At 54.0% G+C, this 22,101-nt stretch overlaps 2 protein-coding genes across 2 annotated transcripts in view; one reads left to right on the top strand and one right to left on the bottom strand.

Annotated features, from left to right (window-relative positions):
* Positions 1 to 587, top strand: part of TTC9B (tetratricopeptide repeat domain 9B) — a 2,186-nt gene extending 1,599 nt beyond the window's left edge. Inside the window, exon 3 of the mRNA XM_008688768.2 lies at positions 472 to 587. Within this exon, the coding sequence (XP_008686990.2) occupies positions 472 to 587 (116 nt within the window). The remainder of the gene's footprint in view (positions 1 to 471) is intronic.
* Positions 588 to 865: 278 nt separating this feature from the next.
* Positions 866 to 15,456, bottom strand: MAP3K10 (mitogen-activated protein kinase kinase kinase 10). The gene is made up of 10 exons (XM_040633976.1): positions 14,401 to 15,456; positions 10,348 to 10,528; positions 7,287 to 7,435; positions 6,669 to 6,844; positions 5,830 to 6,076; positions 4,106 to 4,222; positions 3,437 to 3,608; positions 3,213 to 3,325; positions 2,213 to 2,863; positions 866 to 1,467 (listed from the first exon to the last, which is right to left on the bottom strand). The coding sequence occupies exons 1-10, from the start codon at positions 15,080 to 15,082 to the stop codon at positions 1,145 to 1,147; spliced, it is 2,811 nt and encodes a 936-aa protein (XP_040489910.1). The 5' UTR covers positions 15,083 to 15,456; the 3' UTR covers positions 866 to 1,144.
* Between the last annotated feature and the right edge of the window lie 6,645 nt (positions 15,457 to 22,101).

The raw sequence follows: 22,101 nt of genomic DNA, 5'->3' as shown, positions 1-22,101 counted from the left end.
GGGGGGGGGGATGCTTGGCAGAGCTGGAGGCTTGTTGCTTGCCCTCAGGGACATCATAGTCAGGGTGTGGGGCGGGGCGGGGACAGACACAATATTGAGAGCCAATGACAAGGGAGCAGAACAGGTGCAGGACCCAGGGCTGTGGGAGCAGAGGCAAGATGAGTTTTCCTGATGAGAGGGTTAGAGGGAACAGACTTCTTGCAGATGTTATCGGAATGTGGGCAGAAGTATGACAGCCGTCTCTGAGCAGAGGCATTCCTGGCAGAGGGCACAGCAAAAGCGAAAGCATGGAGGTGTGAAAGGCCCCGTTCCGCTTGTTGTGGCTGGGGCTTTGGGAGAAGGGCTCTGGCATGAGCAGCTGTGTGGGGGAGCCTCTGAAGGCTGGGGACAATGAGGTGTGAGCTGCCATGGTGCGGATGTCAGCCGCTGGCCCAGGACCCCCAGATAATGCCGTGCCCACCTCACCCGCAGATACCAACGTCCTCCGGTACATCCAGCTGACTCAGCTCAAGATGAACCGTTGCGGCCTCCAGCGGGAAGACAGCGGGGCCGGGGCCGGGGCCGGGGCGCGGGATGTCGTTGGCTAAGGCCAACCGAGGGGGCTTTCCCTCCCCCACTCCCACCTCACCGTGTAACTTCCCCCGACTCGTGTGTTTGCTGGTAAAGCACTTGTCACTGGTGACCATAACCGCTTTGTGTGGTGTTCTTGTGGGGACCAGGGAGGGAACATGGGCCCCGGGCTTTGCCCTCTGGAGCTCAGAAACCCAGAGGCTCGGGGAGGAAGTGTTGGAGGGGGGTGGGGGTGCCCTCCTGGAGATGACCCAGGATCAGGGCCTGGGCTGGGGAAAGACACAGCCAAGAGTGGTAGGGGCAGGGGTTACCTTTAATGCTGCATTTTGTGCCGAATCCCTATGATGCCCTGTCCCTGAGTATCCCTGCCACCCTCCCCCCCACTGCAGGGTAGGCACAGGGACCCACCCTCTGGGGTACAAAGGAATAAATTAAGTGACCCCCTCCCCCCTTCCCCAATAAATAGAGTGAATATCCTGCCCAGGGCCTCTCCCCGCCTTGTGGCACGGCTGGCTGGGGCGGGGCCTGGGGCGCTACATTCATGGCTGCCCAGGCGGGCGGTGGAGGGTGGGCCTCAGCGGGAGCCATGGGCCCCACACAGGGGCACTGTGCTGTCCTGGCTCTGCCCCTCCATGTCCATGTCAAGCAGCGTGGGCTGCATGCTGGGGGGTCCAGGGCTCTCTGGGGTGTCCGGCCTGCTGGGAGGCGAGATGCTGAGTGTCCGGCCAAAGGAGACCAGTTTCCAGGGGTCCAGGCGGGGGCGGCTGGCAGCTGGCCGGGGTCTTGGGGCGAAGGTCAGGGTGGTAGGGCGGCCAGGGAACTCGGGGGGCCGGCGGTGGGTCGGGAACAAGGTCTGGGGGTCGGGCAGGCGGGGGAAGTCCAGGGGATCTCGAGGGCCTGGTAAGAGAGGATCAGATGAGGTCAATGGGGAGGGCCAGAGGGTGGCATTGGAAAGCCAGGACCTTTACATGAGAATTGGAATTTCTGACTTCTTTTGAAACACCTGCTGATGTTGGGCCCGCTTTCCAGCTGAGGTGGGACCTTAACCTAGGCCCCGAGCACTCCTAATTGCTCACTCATCTGGGAGCCACTCTGAGCATCTTCCTTAAGCTGTCAGAGCCTGTTCCCTTGTCACCCCTCTAGACAGAGCCCTCATCCCCCCAACTCCCCTCTCAGGTGCTGGGTGCAGGGACACAGGCCGGCGGAGAGACCTGAGGCATAGCGCTGTCTCTGGAGGGCAGGGCAGCAGCAACCTCCCTAGGCGAGGGTTAAATAAAACAGTGCCTGGTAGTAGGTAGTTGACTCCTATGCTGATCGTTTTTGTCTTTGTTAATAAATGCATAGGGAACCGTCTAGCACAGGAGTGTTCGCTATAGTCGTTACTGTTGCCACGAATGTCACCCGCCTGGCCCCTGGAGGCACTGAGGTTTGCCACCTCTCCTGCATCCCGGGACTCAAGCACCTGGGGACCCACAATGCCCCCAGCGGTGAGGACCCTGGGCACACAGACCCTTCCTCCCATGCTAAGCAGGAGGCCGCCCTGGCGTTGAGGGAGTGGCTGCTGGGCTGGGACCTTGGACCTTGGTGGGGGCAGGGGAGAAGGGTCGTTTTCTGCGCCCTGGGTGCGGGGCACCTCACTCACCAGGGCGGGGAGCCGCGGGCTCAGGCGCCCCCCGCTGCCCCAGCGCCCCGTCTGACGGCGTCCGCCGGTGCCCGCGGCTCACTGCGCGCGCGGCCGTGACGTGGGTGGGCGTAAGCGACTGGCGGGGGTCTTTCTTGAAGCTCTCCAGCTCCAGGTCCACCAGCGGGTTGGTGCCGGGCGGCGAGGGCGGCGGGGAGGGCGCGGCCGGCGCGGCCTCGTCGCTGTCGGAGCGCAGCAGCGAACGCGTGGAGTTGCAGTCGGACACGGACGACAGTGACACCAGGGTGGCCGAGGGCGCCAGGCCCAGGCCGGGGGCCGCGTCGTCGCGGCGGCCGGGGGAGCGCCCGGGCGGGCTGAGGCCCCGCGGGAAGCGGCCGGCGCGGGGGAAGAGGCCGTCCAGCCAGCGCCGCTGCTCTTCGCCGTCGGCCGCGCGCGCCTCGGCCACGTCGGCGCCCAGGCCCACGGCGCCCAGCAGCGTGGCGCAGCCCAGCAGAGCCAGCTCGCAGCGCCGCCGGCCGCCGTGGCCCGGCCGGCAGAGGGGCGCGGGCGCTCCCGGGGAGGGCTCGGCCGGCAGCGGCACCGTGAGGTAGGACGGGGTGGTGTAGGGGGAGGGAGGCACGCTGTTGCCTCCGTCCGCCTCCGCGAACTCCTCTGCAACCGGGAGAGGGCCGGTCACTCGCCTCCTGGGCTGGCCTTCGCCCCCGAGGTCCCCGCTGTCCCCGCAGCCCCCCTCCCCCGGGACTTGGTGGCAAGGGGACTGCCCCGAAAGACCCTCCCGGCAGTGCGGCCACCAAGTCCCACCAAACATGGTTCTGGAATCTTTCTCCCCACAAAGCCCCTTGCCCCTGGGAATGACCCTGCACCCATGGGCTGCCCCCCTTTCCAGGAATGTTGCCTACTCACGGGTCCAGTGCTGTCGGACCCCCCCCCCCAATCTTGGGTTATGTTTCCCTCTAGATACCCCTCCCTCTGCATTTTAAAGGCACCCTCACCCTCTTACCCATCTCATTGAGGCTGGCAAAGCCTGGGGCAATCGGTGTGTGTTTGGGGGATTTGCCGAGATTGGGGGCGCTTGATGACCACTGTTTGCTTCCTTCCCCCAGGGCCTTCAGCCTGCAGGGGCACCAGAGATGGGGGGAGGGGGTTGCAGTGCAGGCCTGCTGGCTGCGGGGGCCTGGGGGCCAGGGGCAGGGCCAGTAGCAGTGGGCTCCCAGCGGCCAGTACCTCTCCTCCCCTCCAGCCCGCTCCTTCTGCAGGGTGGAGCTGGGTCCCCACGTCCGGCCCTTCTTCTTGCCTCCAACCAGTTCTTCCTTCTTTGGGGGCCCACTGCGGCCCCATGTCCCACTGCCACCACTGCTGCTGCCACTGCTGCTGCCACCACCGTCCACAGGAGTCACTGGGCCAAGAGAAGCTACTTGGTTACTGGGCCTTGCGCTCCTCGCCTCACTCTCAGATCCACCCTCCACCAGCAAGCCAAGGGACCTTGTTCTCTAACTCCAAACATGACCCTTCCCTTGCTTGTTCCCACCCCCGGCCTTGGCCCTTGCTGGCGGCTCTGGCAGGGACATACTTCCTTCTGATCCTGGCCCTCCTCCCTCCCTCTCACCCCGCAGGTCCCTGCTCGAACCCAACTCCTTACACAGGTCTTCCCGATGGAAAACAGCCATCTTGCTCTTTTATTCCCTTCCCTGCTTTCCTTTACAGTGCTTATCGCTACAGGAAATTGACCCGCTTCCTGACTTGTTGGCTTGTCTATTGTCTGTCTCCATGATGTGAACCAGGGAGGGGACCCTGCCTGTCTTGTCTCTGTCATTCCTCTGGCTCAGTACATGCCGTATGTGCGCAGGGGACGTTGTTGATGACGGACGGGTCAGGGCCCAGAGAGATACTCACGGCGAATGGCCCTCAGCCGGGGGATGATGCTGGGGCTCGCGGGGGGGCTGGCCCCGTCGGATCCTTTCCGCTTGTCCAGGGTTGGAGAGGCCTGGACTGTGATCTTATGCTCGAAGCCTGCGAAAAGAAAGAGACTTTCCTGAGCAAATGGCTTCGTGGGTAACCAAAGAGAAGTTCCCTTTGTAGAAGGATAGAAGGAGTGCTGGCATGGGAACAGCACTGTTTTGCATTCCCAAACCGTCCAGGTCACCTGGAGACTGGGGGTGGGGGGTGCTCACTCTTGGGCCTTCTGAATCGGCAACTCCAGGGTGAAGGACAGCCTTCTGACCATGACGAGCCCTCCAGAGACCTCTGGTGCATGCCGGAGGCTGAGAGGAAGGATCCTAATTGGGTCCCTAATTAACAAAGTCTTGACTATGGATCTAGGCTTAAGTGTCCAATGTGGTGGCCATTAGCCACATGTGGCCACGGAGCACCTGCCATGTGGGATTGCAGCTGAGGAATTAGAGAGTTTAAACTTCATCTGTGTGGTTACAGTGAATTTCAATTTAAACTTAAAAGCGGATGCTCAGTGCGGTTATTGGAAACACTGAAGCACGTTTGGAACAATTTGGGTATGTGAATCTACTTTTGTGTGTGTGTGTGTCTGAGCGTGTGTGAATCTACTTTCTCAACTGTAAATTTCATGAAATGCAAACGCAGGTCAAGTATTTTTGATGAAAATGCGGCGCCTGGGCCGAGATGCGCTTTAACTGTAGCATGTACAGTGCGTTTCAAAGACTGAGTGTGAAAAAAGAAGGTAGAACCCCTAACAGTGTTTCCTGTGTGGATGACATGGGACACGGTAACCTTTTGGACATATCGGGCTACATACAATATATTGTTAGAATCAACGGCACCTGTTCTCCAGCTCTTGGGGCAGCTATGAGATTCAACACTGAGCCGCGTGGCTTGCATTAGGGTTCTGGTGGCCAGCGCGGTTCCGGGCACTGCACTATGGCACCGGAGCGATCCAGGGACAGAGTGGGTGAGAAACCGTCGCGATGCTTATGGCCGGGCAGCACCGTGGCAGTGCCACAGGAAGCGAAGCCGAGAAGGGAAAACACGGGCGAAACCTGAACCGACTGATTAAGCCTTGCCATCCACGTGAAACAAAAGGGGCTGAATGGCCGCAATTTCACATGGTTTAATACCACTTTATAGGAAATTCAGGGGATGGAAGGGCGTGTTAGGCGATGGGGGGGGGGCAGGGATTGCAAGCGGCAACGTCCGCTGCTCCCGCCTTGGAAGATGCCCCAGGATAAATGAGGTTCCTCAACGAAGTACTGGCAAGCGGGGAAAAGCAGCTGACTAAAAGATATTAAAAAAAAAAAAATGTAGGGGGCAGCAACAACAAAAAGTAGAAGAGTAGATATGCCCTGAAAAGTCAAGCAGGAGTTGCTCTTGGCCGGGGGGGCTGAGGTGGGGGTGGGGGGTGGTGGGGGGTGTTGTGTGTTGCTGGGAGGGGGCACGAGGAGGCCGGGGTGAGGGGGGCGGTGGAGGTTCTGCCCTCGTGGGGGTGATTATCTGCGCTCCTGAATCTGTGCTGTTTCCGGGTCCTTTTCCACATGGGTCATATATTTAGCAAGAAAAAAAAAAGTTTACAAACTAAAAGGAAGAGGTAAAGCCTGTCAGGGCTGCTCCCGGCAGCCTCCGGGGGGCGGGGGGCGGGCGGCGGGCGGTACCGGAGGGCAGGCTGATGTGGCTGCCGCCTTCCCGCAGCTTGAGCAGGCGGCTGCGCTTGAAGTTGCCCTTGCGTTTGCGGACCCTGGGCTTCTCCTGGCTCAGCTGGCACATGAGCAGGTGCAGCTCCCGCTCCACGATGTCCATCTCGCGCTCCGCCAGCTCCTGCTCCCGCCGCCGCAGCTGCTCCTCTTGGAAGCGCTGCTCCTGGGCGGCCCGCAGCAGCTCCTCCTCACGGCTCCGGAGCTCCTGGGGAGCAGATGGGCGGCTGGGCCGAGGGGGCCTACCTCTCTGCCCGCCCCACCCCCCCGGGATGGACCCCGGGGCTGCTGGGTCGGTAAGGGCACAGCACAAGCGCCCCTGGAGATGGGGCAACTCACTCTTTACCAGCCCAGCGTCCTGCCAGGACACGGGGTTGTTTTAGCAAAAAGAAAGGGGTGGCTTTATTTTTTCCCCTTTGATTTTTAATTTTTTGGCCTCTCAATTTGGAAAACTTCAAACATCCACAAAACCAGAGACAGAGTAGAGCACCCAATATACTCATCATTCGAGGTCATCAACTATTCATACTTTGCAAATCTTTTTTCATGTCACTTCTTGTCTCCTCCCTCCCTCCCACCCTCCCATTTTGGCTGCTGTGTCTTAGAATCAATCCCACACATCAGGCGGTATCACTTGTAAGAATGTCAGTGCAGGGTGCCTTTTCTTCGTATGCAAGGAAGCCCCCCTTGGCCCTGCAGGGACCCAAAGACTGAGGCTCAGGGGAAGGGTCTCTGCCCCACCGAAGGCACAGGAATGCAGGATCTCGCTCCATCCCTCCCACCCCGTCCCCTGCCTTCACCTTCTCTTTGGTCCGGAGGTCGTCAAACATGTGCTGGATCTCCAGCTTCCAGTCTTCCTGCAGTGAGTGGAAGGACTCCAGTGGCATCTGGAACAGGGCTGACTGTTCGATGACTTCAAGCTGCTTCAAGATGCTGCCGAAGTCTGGCCGCCCATGGGGGTCTGGGTCCCAGCATTCTGGGGTGGGGGTGGGGGTGAGGTGTCAGTGGCCACGTTCTGGGGCATCACCCGGCTCCGTGGAAGGCAGGGCTTCAGGGGACTGTGGACAAACAACTTCCACAGAGCCGAGGGGAAGGAAAGAAGACCCAAATACCCGGCAACATTTCACTCAGTGAAACTCTGGGAGAGAAACCTGGGGACCCGCTCCCTCACTTGTGGCAGAACCAAGGATCAGGGAGGAATCCCGGGACGAGTGAATGCTAACAGGTTGCCCTCAGGAGCTGTGGGTCTGGCCGGAGAAAAAGTGTGGGGGCCCTGGATGCAGTCTGTGGTCTGATGGATGCGGCCCCTTCTCCCTCACTCCTGGGCCCACTGGGATGGATGGGTGTGAAGGGGTGAGGCCTGGCCCAAGGGCCCCTGCCACCCGAGCTGAGCCTATCTCCACAGGGCCCTGGCTCACCCTCCAGTAGGCGGGCAAAGGGCTCGGGGCACGTGGAGGGGATGGGCAGCGTCAGCTTGTTCATAGCCACGCCATACGCCACGGCCAAGGCGTCGATTTCACGGTAGGGGACCTCACCCGTCAGCAGCTCCCAGAGCAGCACCCCGAAGCTGCAGGTGGGGAAGAGGGAGGGGTGATGCTGCAGTCCACCCCAATCCTCACCTACACCCCAGCCCTGCCTCTGGTCCCCTGGTGGGCCTCCCTCACCCCAACGTCCAGCCCTGGCTGAGGAGGCCACAAGAACATGATTGACCTCTGCTGGCCTGATCTCAAATAGATGTTGTGGGGTTGGTTCTCTCTGACGTCTTGCCTTTGCTCTCTCCCCCCTCACCCCTGCCTGAAAATCTTAAGTGTGTCCCCTGTGCTTATGGGGCAAAGCCACTTTTCTTAGTCCTGACCTCTGATGACCCCTATAGGCTTGCCTCTAAGCGCTCTCACCCCTGTACCAACCCCAGGGTCAGCTTGCAGCCACACTGAGCAAGTTGAAAAGTCCCATTCTTCCTAACCTCTGGCTTTGCACATGCTGTTCCCTTTGTCGAGGACATCCTTCCCTTGCATAACTGTCCTTTAAGTCAGAATTCAGGTGCCCTCTCTACCAGGAAGCCTTCCTTGATTCCACAGCCTCCAAAGCTAGGTTACAGGCCCCTCCTCTATGTTCCCACAAGAACCCTCAGCACTTACCTCTAAAAACCAGTTAACACTATTTAACATTTATAAAGCACTTACTCCAGGCCAGCACCGTGCTAGGCGCTCTCAGTAATCCTCACAACAGCCCTGTAAGGCAGAAGGTATTGGTATGACCCCCATTTTATCCGACCAGCAGGTGCAGGCTCAGAGCGGTTCACTTATCTGCCTCAAGGTCACACAGCTAGTAAGCGGCCAGGTCTCAGTCCACACTTGGACTCAGGCCTGCTGGACGCCCATGGCAGTGTCCTTACTGCATACACGACCCCGGGGCGTGCACCACTCTGCTAGTTGCCTGCGGGTCTGTCTTCTCCAGGAAACTGAACTCCCTCAGGAGCCTAATGACCATTTTGTGCAGCGCCTGGCACGCAGTAGGCCCCTGGGCTCCCCCCACATCCACACGCACATTCATTCGACATATAAACACATCTGCTGCGTGCCAGACACTGTTCCAGGGCCCGGAGCAAGACGGACGCAACGTCTGCTCCCCTACAGCTGCTGGCCTCCCTTCTCGGGGCGGCACTGGCAACCCAGAGCTGGGCGCATCCTGTCTGAAATACTTTTCCATCATCCTTTGCAGCTAAGGAAACCCCTACGGCGATGGCTCTGGCCAGCGGGATGGAGGAGGACGTGTCCTCTGCAACTAACTTCCAGGAAGCGTCCTTAGAGAGAAGGGGTGTCTTTTCAGCTTCTGTCCTTCCTAATGTGGACCTTAAAGCTGGAGCTCAAGCAGCCATTTTGGATGATGAGGTGAGCTTGGGAATGGAGGCCATGCAAGGTGGAGGAAAATAACAGTGGCTTTCAGTTGGACGTGGCGTGAATCCCCCACCTCCCCACATCACTGGAAACCCGTGGGGATGTTTGGGTGGTCACAATGACCGGGGAGTGCGATGACCTATGGGGGCCGGAACTACGTATACCTGGTGTCCTGAAAAGTCCAGGGCGGGACCACACCAAGAATGATCTTGCCTGATGTCAATGACACCTCCGTTGAGGACCCCTCCCCCTGACACAGGATCCTGTCGCCGGGGGCACCACAGCAGTCCTGGGCTTTATATGTGTTTGTTTGCGTTTGGGGTTTTCTGCTCCTTGCCACTTAGATCTGGCTCTGTTAAATGTTGGGTACCACCAAGGAATGCCTCAACGTAAAGCCACTCAGAACCTTCCCCAAAGGGCTGCGCTGCTCTCATGGAGACTTCCTGTCTGATTTGTCTGCCCCAAAGCCATGACTTTCCTGCTTGTCCGTCTGGAGCCTCCGCTGAGGTCTGACCCGGGTTTGGCTCCCTCCCAGGAGAAGGCCAGGGGGTGAAGAGGTTCTGTTGCCCCCATCCAGTCTGGCTGGGGAGAGCAACAGCCCCCTCACTGGCCTCTCGCCCCCACTACTCCTGTTCCCTACAATCCATTCCCGATTGTACAGCTGAGGGAGCCTTGCAATGCTTCGCCAGACCAGGCCATTCGTAAAGGCCACTCATGGCTTTCCCCTGCGCTTAGAATAAAGCCCGGCGTCTGGTCCCCGCCCAGCTCTCTCTCCTCTGTTATTTCCTACCACCTTTCTCCTTGCCTGCTCTGCTCCAGCCGTGTGGCCTTGTGGTTCTATCTGAAGCAGACCAAGCTCATTCTTACGCTGGTGTCTCCTTTGTGGGCACTGTACCCTCTGCCTGGGAAGCTTCTTCCCCCAAACTGTGGGTGGGGGGCTCCTTCCTGTCAGCCCACACTCAGCCCAAGTATCACTTCCCAGAAAAACCTTCCTTAAAGTCATCCTCCGGCCCTCAGAGGGCTTTTCGATCAAACTCCTGGCTCTTAATACTATCTAATGCTTTGTGCTGGGGGATTAGCTCACTATCTTTTGAAAATTCTTTTACGACTTTATAAACTTAAAACCAGTGATTTCTCCAGCTTTCTTGTATGTTTATTTACTTATTTACTATCTCAGTGGGCAGGAAATGTGTCTGCTTTTATTTCCTGCTGTATCCTTAGCACCCAGTGTGGACGGACGGACAGATGGATGGACGGATAGATGGATGGACGGACGGATGCCTCCAAAAGCCTCAATTTCCTGCTGCCAAGTGGGGCAATGTGCTGGATGGTGTCTGAGGGCCCTGGTGCTGACACCCTATCTCTAGATCTTTGGAATTTTCCACCCGAATCCAAATCCTTCTCAGCTGCCACTTCAGCCAACAGAACAGACACCTGCTTTGGTGCTTGGAGGGCCTGACCTTGCCAGCAGGCCCCTTTGCCAGGCCCGGATCCTCACTTCAGTGGGAGACCACCCCTCCCACTCTGACCCCCGCCCCCGCCTCCCCCATTGCCAGGACTCCCCAGCCGCCCCCATCAGCACCTCCAGACATCACTGCTTTTGGAGAAGAGGGAGAGACGGATAACCTCTGGAGCCATCCAGGCGTAAGTCCCCGCAGCACTCATTTTGGTGGTCTTGTGCCACTCGCGGGCGAGGCCGAAGTCTGTGATCTTGAGCACCGTGTCTGCGAGGTTGTGGTTCTCAGTGGCCTCCAGGATAAGGACTGGGAGGGAGGAAGAAAGGTGGGTCACCCCAGAGCTTCTGGACTGCAGACCCAAGCATCCTGGCCCCTGTCTCGGCTGGAACCCCCTACTTGCTCTCTCCCCCACCTGGAGCTGTCTCCCTCTGCGGCTGAAATACCTCGAACCCCTCCCTGCGGTCCAATCCCTACCCGGGGCTGCCATGAAGGGGGAGGGGCTTCCTCTGGGTCCGCTTCCCTCCTGACTCCAACCTGGGCTCTGGGGAGCTCATCGCAAGGTCGGTAGCCAAAGCCTTGGTTCTTCTTGGTCCAGGCCTTGGATTCCCAGCCAGCCCAGAGGTGGGAACTACAGACCACGAGCAGAAGGGAAGAACGTGGTTCTCCTTTGTCTTTGTTACCCCCTGTGGCAAACTGCATTCAGGGGGTCCCCCGTTCTACTCCTTTCTGCAGCATCCCACTCTTTGCCACGTGACTGTGCATTTCTTCCCCCCGCCCCCCCCGAAAGAGGCAGAGCGTATTTCCCCCTCCTTTACTTTGGGCTGGCCATGTGACTTGTTTGGGTCAACAGGATGAGGCGGAAGGGACAGAATGTCAGCCCCAAGCCTAGGCCTTCAGAGGCCTCACCTGTCTGCCTGCTCTCGCGCTTCTGCCTTCACCACGAGACCATGCTCGGCTAGCCTGCTGGTCCAAGGTACGTGGGAGCTACTTGGGGTCAAGCCTCTCTGCCTGAGCCCGACCTAAATCAGCTTACCCTCCAGCAGGCGTGCATGTGTGTGAGCAGTAATAAATGACATCAAGTTTTAAGACACTGAGTTTTAGGGGTGGCTTGTTTCGTAGCATTACTGTGACAAAATCAGACGGATATATTGAGTGGTTCCAACTTGCTGCCTGGGATTGTTACTAACGACAATGTCATCATGGCTCGTGTTTACTAGCAGCCTATTATATGGCAGGCACTGTGCTAAGCTCTTCACAGGAATTAACTGGAAAGCAGCCCATTTTAGCAACTGACAAACTGAGGCGCAAAGAGATGAAGACCTTGGCCAAGATCATAGAGCTAGAAAACTGTACAGCAAAGAAAAGACGTGATCTAGATCTGTCTTGAGAGCCCAACCTCTTAACTGCTATGATATTCTACCAGCTTCTATCAAACAGAGGCCCCAAAGCGTACAGTGTCCTGCCTAGGTTTGAATCTCAGCTCTGCCACTTATTAGCTGCATAACCTTGTTAATGTATTCTTCTTAATGCTAAGATTTCTCCTCCGTTAAATGGAGACGGTGGTAATATTTACCTTAGCGGGTTGTAGGAAGGATTTATGGCCTGAAGCAACAGTACATCCTTACAAAATGTTAGCTATTATTATTAGTGCATGATGTCGCCATAATTGGCCCTTATTTCTCCACCTGGATCTTTGATCCTTCCTGGCTACTTCTTCCGTCATAACAGTGAGCTAATTCTACTATCATTGAAGCCCAGAGGCCTCCCTCGACTCTCTAGCACGTGACTCCATCTCTCCCTTCTTGGGTCCCACCTCTCCTATTTGTGGGGTGACCCTGCAACAGAGGGGTGACCCTGCGACAAAAGGAACACACTATGGCCTTACACTTCATCTGCGTCACCCCCTGCTTAGAAACCCTCTAAGGGCTTCCATGGCATTGAATAAAATACTCCAAATCCTCATCACGGCCCCCAGGGTCATCATGACCTGGGCGCTGCCTACGTTTCTGACCTCATCTCCTAACTCTGCCTCATTCCTCCTCTTCCAACCCCTCTGGTCTCCTTGCTGTTTCTCCAACAAGGCGTGCTCATTGCCACCTCAGGACCTTGGCCCTGCCCAGACCTTCGTAAGGCCGGGTCGTCTTTGGTCAGGTCTCCACTCCAGGATTGCCTCCGCTGACCATCTGACTGAAGGAGCTCCTTCTGCCTCATCCTCGATCTATTTTATTTCCTTCAGAGCCCTGGATACTCTATGGAAATTCTGTCATCTATCTGTCTATCTATCTATCTATCTATCTAAACATCGATCATCTACTTCCGAGTATTAGCCTCTAACTTCCATATGGGGAGATCTTGCCTGGTTCAGTCATCCCAGAGCTTAAGACAGGGCCTCGTATACTTAATTCTGCTTACAAGTTACTGGTTGAATGAACCAGTGTATGAGCGACACCGGGTGAGGGATTCCTCAGGGAAAGAGGAATGGAGGAAGCCAGACTGCGGAAGTCCTGTGACCTGTCCCAGGCTCGGAGCTGTCCTGTTGCCTGAGCAGGAAGCCCTGGACTACAGAGCCCAAACAACCCTATGTCCAGGTGGCATTGGCTGCAGGAAACCCTGGGGGCACAGGTGTGTGTCCTTACACCCCATCTTCAGGCTGTTGAATCAGCAGGGGTGAGGAAGGGCCAAGAAGAGCATGCTCAGCCTTCCAGAGGAGCACACTGCCCGTCCTGCCTCCATTTGCCCAGCATTTTGGAGCCTCAGGAAAGGCAGGAGCCATCTGTGTCTCCTGCCCCATTCCCCAGCCCTGGCACAGTGCTTGGCACCCCTTGAGCTCCTGGCGGCTCTGTCAGTGCCCAAATGCGAGGCCTGGAAGGTAAGAAACACACATCCCTCTGCTGCAGGGGCTTTGCCGTTGGTGGTGGTGGGGCGCAGAGCAATAACATTGTAAAAAAAAAAAAAAGGCGGAATGGATTCAAACAAATGTCAAGGTGCGGAATTGGCAGGAATCAGAAGTAGATGAGATGTGAGGGTCCAAAGGTGAGGGCAAAGGGAACCCGTCACGTTTCAGGTGAGGGCAGGGCACACGCTGGCCTCATTCACTGCTGAGCCCTTTCCTTAGCGCATGATTTGGCCCGGCAAACACCAAATGAAAAAAGAAAAGAATGAGTACATCAGTGTAGAAAGGAAAGGGAGTGAGGTGGGGCAGAGGAAGGATGGGAGGAGAGCCAGGAAGGTAGGATTTTGCCCCTGCTATATACTTAGGACCCAGGGCAGGGTGTGGCACACAACAGGCGCTCAGGAAATCTGTGGGGGATGAATGAGATCTTCAGCTTGTGAGGACAGAAAGGGCGGAAACCACTGAGAATACATGCTCACTTAATATGTGCTAATATCACAAGAAGCTCCTGGATCTAGATGGGGGTCCTGGGGAGCCTTCCCTTCTGCCTGGCCCCAGTTCCCATTCAACCAACCAATCAACTTCTGAGAGCCTGGGATCAGCCAGGCAGCCTGGAAGCTTTTACGTAAGGCACATCCCTTTTCCTCCTCCCTCACCTCCACTTTGCCTCCGCTAGCTGGGGCAGAGAGGCCTGGGAGGACGCCAGGAAGCGGTTCTCAAATGGGGGCGGCTTTACCCCTTCCCCCTCCCCAGGGGACACTTGGCAACGTCTGGAGACAAGTTTCGGTTATCATAATTGGGGATGGGGGCGAGGATGCTACTGGCGACTGGTGGGTAGAGGCCAAGGATGCTCCTAAAACAGCCTCTGACACAGGACAGCCTCCTACGATCATCTGGCCCCAAATGTACACAGTGCTGAGGCCGAGCAACCCCGACTCCAGGCTAGGTTCTTTCTGTCTCCACCCGGCAGACTCTGGCATCGCGGTTAGGCAGTGAATGTCATGAGGACAGGCGCTGCATCTGTGCTGTTTTATGCTAAGAGTGCAGGGCCGGTTGTATTTATTGAGCTACTGTGACTGTAGTCTAGGGGACAGGTGGTTCCTCAACCTTTCTGAGCCTCCTTTTCCTCCCTTAATGGCCAAGACCTGCCTCACTTGGCCCGGAAAGTATACTGCTGCCCCTTCTCGCCCTCGGCAGTGTCGTCTGGTGTCCCCATTTCCCGCCACCTACACTTGACCTCACAAGATTCTGTGGAAGCAAGTTTTGGGGGGAGGACACCACTTACTGTTGATGGACTTGAGGTCCCGGTGGATGATGGGCACAGGGGCATCATTGTGTAGGTAGTTCATGCCCCGGGCCACCTGCACAGCCCAGTTGACCAGCACATGAGGGGGCACCCGGCGGCCTGCCAGCACCCTGCTCAGTGCGCCCCCCCTGGCATACTCCATCACCAGGCAGAGGTGTGGTGGGCTGAGGCAGGCCCCTCTGAGGGCAATGATGTTGGGGTGCTTCAGGGCTCCGAAGAGCCTGGCCTCCTGGCGCACCTGCTCTGCTGTCACTGCCGGGTCCCGCTCAGGGTCCAGCCGGGCGGCCTTGACAGCCACCTCCTCGCCGCGCCATAGGGCCCGGTAGACCTTGCCAAAGCCCCCTACACCGATGATCTCCTCTAGCTGCAGCTCGTGGAAGGGGATCTCCTGGGGCAGCTGGAGGCCCGCTGGCGCGGCGGGGGCGCCGGGGGCTACGTAGTTGCTGGGGAAAACGCCCACACGGCCGCTGGGTAGCTGCCCGGTCCACCAGCCCTCGTCGCCCGACACCGCACAGTCCTGGGAAAGCACCTGGACGCGGTCGCCCCTTCTCAGGGTCAGCTCCTCATCGCCTGCCGCCTCGTAGTCGAACACCGCGGTCCAGACGGGCCCCGTGGGGGTCGTGCCCCACTCCTTGGCCGTCCCCCCCTCCTCCTCCTCCATGGGGGAGGGGCCGGGGGCTTGCGGGAGGCCGCTTCACACTGGCTGCCCGCGGGATGCAGAGGGCGGGCCCCGGCGGCCAGGATGGGGGGCAGTCCCTGCGGGTTCTAGGGGGCTCCTGGTGGCCATGGCTGGGGGGGGGCCCTCCGCAGGAGCAACAAAAAGCCTCCTTCAAAGGGCAGGGTCGTCCCCTCTGATTCAGCTGCCCAGGCGGGGCGGGGTGCGGGTAGGGCGGCGGGTTCACCTGTCCCCCCCAAATGTCAGGGCGCTAAGAGGGCCTGGACGCGCGGCTCCCGAATTCCTGCCGGGGCCCGCCGGTGGGGGACGAGGGTGAGGGAAGCAGGCAGCCCCCTTCCCCGCGCCTCTCACCCCGCGCAGCTCCACCGGCGGCCCCCGGCTCCGCATCCCGGGCCACGACTGCCGGGTGGGGTGGGGGTGGCTGGGCCCGGGGGGCGCCCGCCCCGGGACGGGGTGGCGCGCCCCTCGGCCTTCTCACGCGCGGGGCGGCCGGGCGGCCCCCATCCTCAGCATCGGCCTCCCGGTCGGCCCCAGCCCTGCCCCCGCCCGCGCCGCTTCCCCGGGCCGCCGGCGGTGCCTCAGTGACGTGCTCGCCGCCGCGGCCGCCGCCGCGGTGCCGCCTGGGAGTTGTAGTCTCTGGCTGCGCGGCCTCGAGGCTGGCCCCTGGCCCCCAGAGCCCCGCTGCCAGCCTCGGGCCGCAGTGGGGGCCCCGCGGGGCCGAAGGAATCCTCCCGGGGAGATAAGTCTGGCCTCGGACCCTGGGACCAGGTGGGCCGGACGCCTGGAAGAGGGACGGAGGAGGGGGCCAAGCGCTCCTCACAGACCCTGCGAGTCCGCGGCTCAAGGTGGGATTGACGGTGGCTGACTGGCGTCGCAAAGCGAAATATAGGAGCTGCCCCAGTGGCTGTTACTGCCTCCAGCCTCTAACGCGGCTGGGACCAGGTCCCCTTGGCTGTCCGGCCCCTCGGGGTCCCGACCCGAGGTGCACGCCGGGAAGTGTAGTCCGTTCTCGGATCCGCGCGGCGGGAGGCGGCCCCAAACGCTGGCAGCCGGTTGGTGGCTCTTGCAAGCTCGGGGGTCCGGCTGATGGCGAGGCCTCAGTGGGGAAGACCCGGCTGGCAGGACATGTTTACTGTCCGTGGGGAAATCACAGCCATGTCTTTCCCCACCAGCTCTGGGTTCTTCTGCCTCAGCAGTCAAACCTAGTAGCCTCGAGAATTCCCCACCTCCCAGAATAGGAACTTCAATTTATTGGAAGCTTAATGCGCATCTTGTGCTAAGTGGTTTGCACGCGTGGCATCATTAAATTCTCGCAAAAACCCATTTTACAGAGGACGCATTGAGAAGCAAAGTCACTTGTCCGAGGCCACAGAGGTCTAAATGGCAAAGCAAGAATCAAAGGCGGATTTTTAAATTAAACATGATTTTTAAAAAACACCGCCTTCCCGTTTAAAGAATGAGGAAACTGAATCCTTCAGAGGTTCGGTGGCTAGCTCAAGATCTGTAAGTTTGTAAGCGGCAAAATTCTGGCCTTTTTTACATGGCTTCGTCTGAGTGGTCCGGAGGTCTGGAGGGAGGAGAGAAGAGAGGAACTATGATGGGCTCTGGTTCCCAGACTCCAAAGAACTACCCCCAACCTTCTCACACACACACACACACACACACACACACACACACACACACACCCGCAGCGGACTCCTGGGAAGTTTTTCCACACTGAGAGGGAAGTGGATACCTGATCTCCTTTCTACATGTCAGGGAAACTTTGGACCTATCAAGAATGTTTGTTGGAAGATAGAGTCTCCGCTTATTCTGGCGGGTTCTGCCATGACTGATAGATGCATTCCTGAAAAAACTGGGAGTTCTACAAAACAGTGTGCTAAAAATAACAAGGCTTTATAGGAAAAAGAAAACTAGGGACAGATGGTTCAAAACGTATGCAACTTTATAATCAGAGAGCTACAAAACCAATAAGGATTCTAATAGAAATACTAGCACAGGGGCGCCTGGGTGGCACAGCGGTTAAACGTCTGCCTTCGGCTCAGGGCGTGATCCCGGTGTTATGGGATCGGGCCCCACATCAGGCTCCTCCGCTATGAGCCTGCTTCTTCCTCTCCCACTCCCCCTGCTTGTGTTCCCTCTCTCGCTGGCTGTCTCTATCTCTGTCAAATAAATAAATAAATAAAATCTTAAAAAAAAAATACTAGCACAGTTAAATTTCCACGGATATTCACGCTAGCATAAATTTCCACGGATATTCGCACTTAGCAACACCTTCAGTCCCTTTGCAATCTTTAAAGGCTGGGGCTCGTGCTTCCTTCTCAGAGATGCTGGTCTGGAGATATTAATTTCTAATGGAGACCATTTCCATCAAAATTAGAAATCTGATTTAGGGGTTGTCTTCATTAATCTGTTGTTTTGATATGAGAAAATATCATTGTGGTTTCTTCATCTGCATTCACATCTTGGCTACATGCCATAACATTGCAGCAAGGATCATGGTCTTTGAAACCAACAAAAGGAGCCACTGTGGAGCTAAAGGAAGAGACTTCTGCAAATTTGCAGCTTTTTGTGTGTGAAGATATTCTTTGATCACTAAGGCTTCCCCTTTAACTGTGAAAAAGCTTGCCCCTGATTCAGAATATTAACTTCCTGGAGAAAGTTGCATATTAACCAACATGCTTGTGTTATGCGACATTGTTACTCTGTTTACCAATTGCTTATGGGTTGATTCAAATCAGAGAGAGTCAGGTGGGCAGCAGAACAGGTGGTTTCCAAGTGGCTGTCTAGACTTGGATGAGCAAGGGGACCTGGCTTGAGTCTAAACATCGTGGGGTCCTGTGGGGGGGGGATGGGTACTGGGATGGAACTTGTCAATTCCATAACAAATGCTTTGGATTTTGATTGGAATTGTAATGAATAAGTTATTAATTTGGGGAGAATTTATGATTTTGTAATCTTGAGTCTTCCATCTTGGACACAGGTATAATTTTCTCCTGGAATATCTTGTATATGCTTTCTCTGGTTCTTTCACTGGGAGTTTACTGTTTTTACTTATTTATTTATGACTTGGAGTTGTTCTTCTGATCAGTTACTGCTGTTGTGTTTTTTATTGCTTATCTTGGATCTGGCTCCCTTGTTGAACTCACTCTTACCTGTTTTAAGTCTCCATACTTTCCTGGCTCTATGATCCTGTTGCAGTAACAAAATGACAGTTTAGACTTTCCAATCTTTGTAACTCATTGCTCACCCCTTCCCCTTCGGCTAAGAGTTCCAATACAATGTTACGGATAGTGGTGATAACGAACAGTGCTTGTCTTGTGCCAGACTTTTTTTTTTTTTTTTAAAGATTTTATTTATTTATTCGACAGAGATAGAGACAGCCAGGGAGAGAGGGAACACAAGCAGGGGGAGTGGGAGAGGAAGAAGCAGGCTCATAGCAGAAGAGCCTGATGTGGGGCTCAATCCCAGATCGCCGGGATCACGCCCTGAGCCGAAGGCAGATGCTTAACCGCTGTGCCACCCAGGTGCCCCTTGTGCCAGACTTTTAATAATATTTAATTTAGGTTGTTCTGCATTTGTTTTCAGAATGGGATTGGCCCCGGGGTTTTCTTTCTTGTGCTATCCTCCCCCAGTGTTGACATTAGGGAAATGATAGCTCTGTTCTATGATTTGGGGGAACCGTCTACCTTATTCTGCAACCTGGAATGACTTGTGGTACAGTGGAGTTATTTGCTCTTTGAACATTTGGTGGAACTTGACTATAAAGTCATCCATGTGTGGTGCCTTTTGGTAGGTCTTTGTAATGTCAACTTCTGTGGATGTTGGTTTATTCACATTTATTACTTTCTCCTGGAATAGATTTTTATAATTTATATCTGCCTAGAACAACCTCTATTTTATGTAGGATTTCAGATTCATTGGCATAATTTTATACATTTTTTTATGATTCATTTGCATCTGAAGTTATATTTCCTTTGGTTTTCCTGATATTTATTTGTTCCTTCTCTTCTTTCTCTGGACCAAATCTTATAGTTTTATCAGTCTTTAAAAAACCCCAGCTTTTTGTTTACTGATAATCTCTCCTACTTATTTTGTGTGTGGGGGGGATTTTATTTCACTTATTTCTGCTTTGTTGGCTCATTCTCCACCCCCCCTTAATGTTTATTTTGTTATTCTGTGTACTCCAGGTTTTGATATGTGGTGCTTTCTTTGTCATTCAGTTCCCCAAAAGTGTAATGTCGATTAACCCCCAAATTTTTTAGAAATCTCTTTTTGGATATCTACATACCTGGAGTTTTCCTTGATTATCTTTTTGTAGTCGATTGCTGATTTTATTCAATGAACATGTTCTGAATGATATAAATTCTTAGGGATGTGCTGAGATTTCCCTTTTGACCTAGTATGTGGGGGTTTTGTTTTGTTTTGGAAATGTTCTGTATGTTTTTAAAGGATGTTCCTTCTGATTGTTGGGATCAGGGATCTGACTATACAGGTTTATCAGTTCTCTAATTCTTATTCACTATATCCTTACTTTTTTTTCCTGTTTTATCTGTTGGCTTCTGGAAGGTATAATAAACTCTCCCATTATTAGTGACGTTATGTCCATTTCTCCATTTAGCTGTATCAGTTTTTGCTTTATATATTTTGAAGTTATATTGTTAGGCGCATGAAGATTTATGATATTAGCATGACATCAGTGAATTATTCCTTCCATCAGTATGAAATATCCTTTGTCGTCCTTCCTTATGATTTTTGCTTGTATTGCTTCCTTTTCTTAACATTTCTCATTCGCTCGTTCTTTTTTTTTCTTTTTCTGAGAACTGATTTTACCATACTGTTTTATTTCTGACACACTATTAGCAGTAACTTGTGTAAAGCTATTTTTTAAAGTATTTTATTTATTTATTTGACAGAGAAAGACACAGCCAGTGAGGGAGGGAACACAAGCAGGTGGAGTGGGAGAGGAAGAAGCAGGCTCCCAGTGGAGCAGGGAGCCCGATGCGGGGCTAGATCCCAGGACCCTGGGATCATGCCCTGGGCTGAAGGCAGATGCTTAATGACTGAGCCACCCAGGCACCCCACGTAAAGCCATGTTTTATGTCATTTTTTTCTCCCATATCTCCCTTCCCACTTCTATCTCTTCTTCCACCTCATAGACACACTTTCTAATGCGTTTAATTTGTGGTTATTGGAATGTGCCTATATTCCTAAAAGATGTATTGTGCTTTAGATGCTTTTTTTATGTTTTTAATGTACAAAAGTGGTATTAATTGAATTTCTATTTTTACTTTTTTTTGCTCAATATTGTTTTTTGAAAAATATTTATTTATTTATTTACTTTAGAGAGAGATCACATGTGTGTGCACATGCACTGTGGGGGAAAGGCAGAGGGAGAGGGAGAATCTCAAGCAGATTCCCTGCTGAGGGTGGAGCCCAAGGCGGGGCTCAGTCTCATGACTCTGCGATCATGACCTGAGCCGAAATTAATAGTCGGACACTTAACTGTCTGGGCCACCTAGGTGCCCCACTCAATATTGTTTTAAGGACATTCCATGTTGTTGTTTATATGTCTGGTTCGTTGCTTCTTTTTAAAAAAATTTTATTTATTTTTAAGTAATCTCTACACCTAACTTGGGGCTCAAACTCAAAACTCCGAGATCAAGAGTTGCACACTCTTACCAGCTGAGCCAGTCAGGCGCCCCTGGTTCATTGCTTCTGACTGCTGCATAGCTCTCCAGTTTATTAACTCACCATCCTTAATTATTCACCAACTAAGGAAGATCTACACTGCCTTGAATTCTTTGCTACTACAGATAATACTTCAATCAACAATCTTGAACTTGTATCCTTTGGGACTTGTGCAAGAGTTTTTCTGGATTATACACCTAATATTGGGATTGCTGGATCATAGAATATACATACTGCATTTTGTTTTTAAAGATTTTATTTATTTATTTGACAGAGAGAGAGACAGCCAGCGAGAGAGGGAACACAAGCAGGGGGAGTGGGAGAGGAAGAAGCAGGCTCCCAGCAGAGCAGGGAGTCAAATGCGGGGCTTGATCCCAGGACCCTGGGATCAGGCCCTGAGCCGAAGGCAGATGCTTAACGACTGAGCCACCCAGGCGCCCCTACATACTGAGTTATACCAACTGGAGGTGCAGGATAATTCCAAATTCCACATGTCTTCACTGACACTAGTTCCTTTCTGAGTTTCTATTTTATTTATTTTTTATTTTTTAAATTGTATTTTACTTTATTTGTTTTCCTCTCCAAGTTTCTAAATTTGGCTACTCTGATAGATTTAAACTAACATATTGTCATTTCCTAACTGATTATGAATGAGGTTGAATATCTCTTCAGACTTGTTAGCCATTTGGATTTTCTTTTGTATTAGTTGTCTATTTTATTTTTTGCCCATTTTTTCTATTGATTTTCCATTCTTAAAAATTTGCAGGATTTTGTTTATTCTGGAAATTAATCACTTTTTTTGGGAAGCCAAAAATATCTTCTCCCAGTTTTTCACTCATTAGTTAACTTTTTCAGTTATGTCTTTGTTTGGAAGAAAACTTTAATTTTAATATGTCACATTCATCTCATTTTCACTATATTGTTTATGATTTTCTACGCTTAAAAATCTTTATTCACTCCAAAGTCATAAAGATAGTCTACATTTTTCTACTAGCTGTATTGGGTTGAATTATTTGCACCTCCCCTTCCCCAAAATACATTGAAATCCTAAACCTCAGTATTCTAGAATGTGATCTAATTTGGAAATAGGGTAGTTGCCTATTACTTAAATTAAGATGAGGTAGGGGCCTGCCCTACTCCAGTGTGACTGGCGCCTTATAAGATGACAGCCATTAGAAGACAGACACACACAGGGAGAAAGGCAGAAATTGGCATTACGTAGCTGCCACCCAAGGAACCCCAGAGATTGTCAGTGCATCGCCAAAAGCTAGAAGAGGCAAAGAAAGATTCGCCGCAGGTTTCGGAGGGAGCAT

This window comes from Ursus maritimus, unplaced genomic scaffold, assembly GCF_017311325.1.
Source record: "Ursus maritimus isolate PB19 unplaced genomic scaffold, ASM1731132v1 scaffold_19, whole genome shotgun sequence".
In the NCBI taxonomy this organism is placed as follows: domain Eukaryota; kingdom Metazoa; phylum Chordata; class Mammalia; order Carnivora; family Ursidae; genus Ursus; species Ursus maritimus.
This window is presented reverse-complemented; position numbering and strand designations above follow the sequence as displayed.

What these genes read in the sequence shown, in the direction of transcription:
- MAP3K10 (XM_040633976.1), bottom strand. Translation starts at nt 15,082, where the DNA reads ATGGAGGAGGAGGAGGGGGGGACGGCCAAGGAGTGGGGCACGACCCCC. An exon ending in AAAAGCAGTGATGTCTGGAG is followed by an intron (nt 7,436 to 10,347) that starts GTGCTGATGGGG and finishes CCCCACCTGCAG; the next exon opens with CTTCGGGGTGCTGCTCTGGG. An exon ending in TGCCAGCCTCAATGAGATGG is followed by an intron (nt 2,864 to 3,212) that starts GTAAGAGGGTGA and finishes TCCCGGTTGCAG; the next exon opens with AGGAGTTCGCGGAGGCGGAC.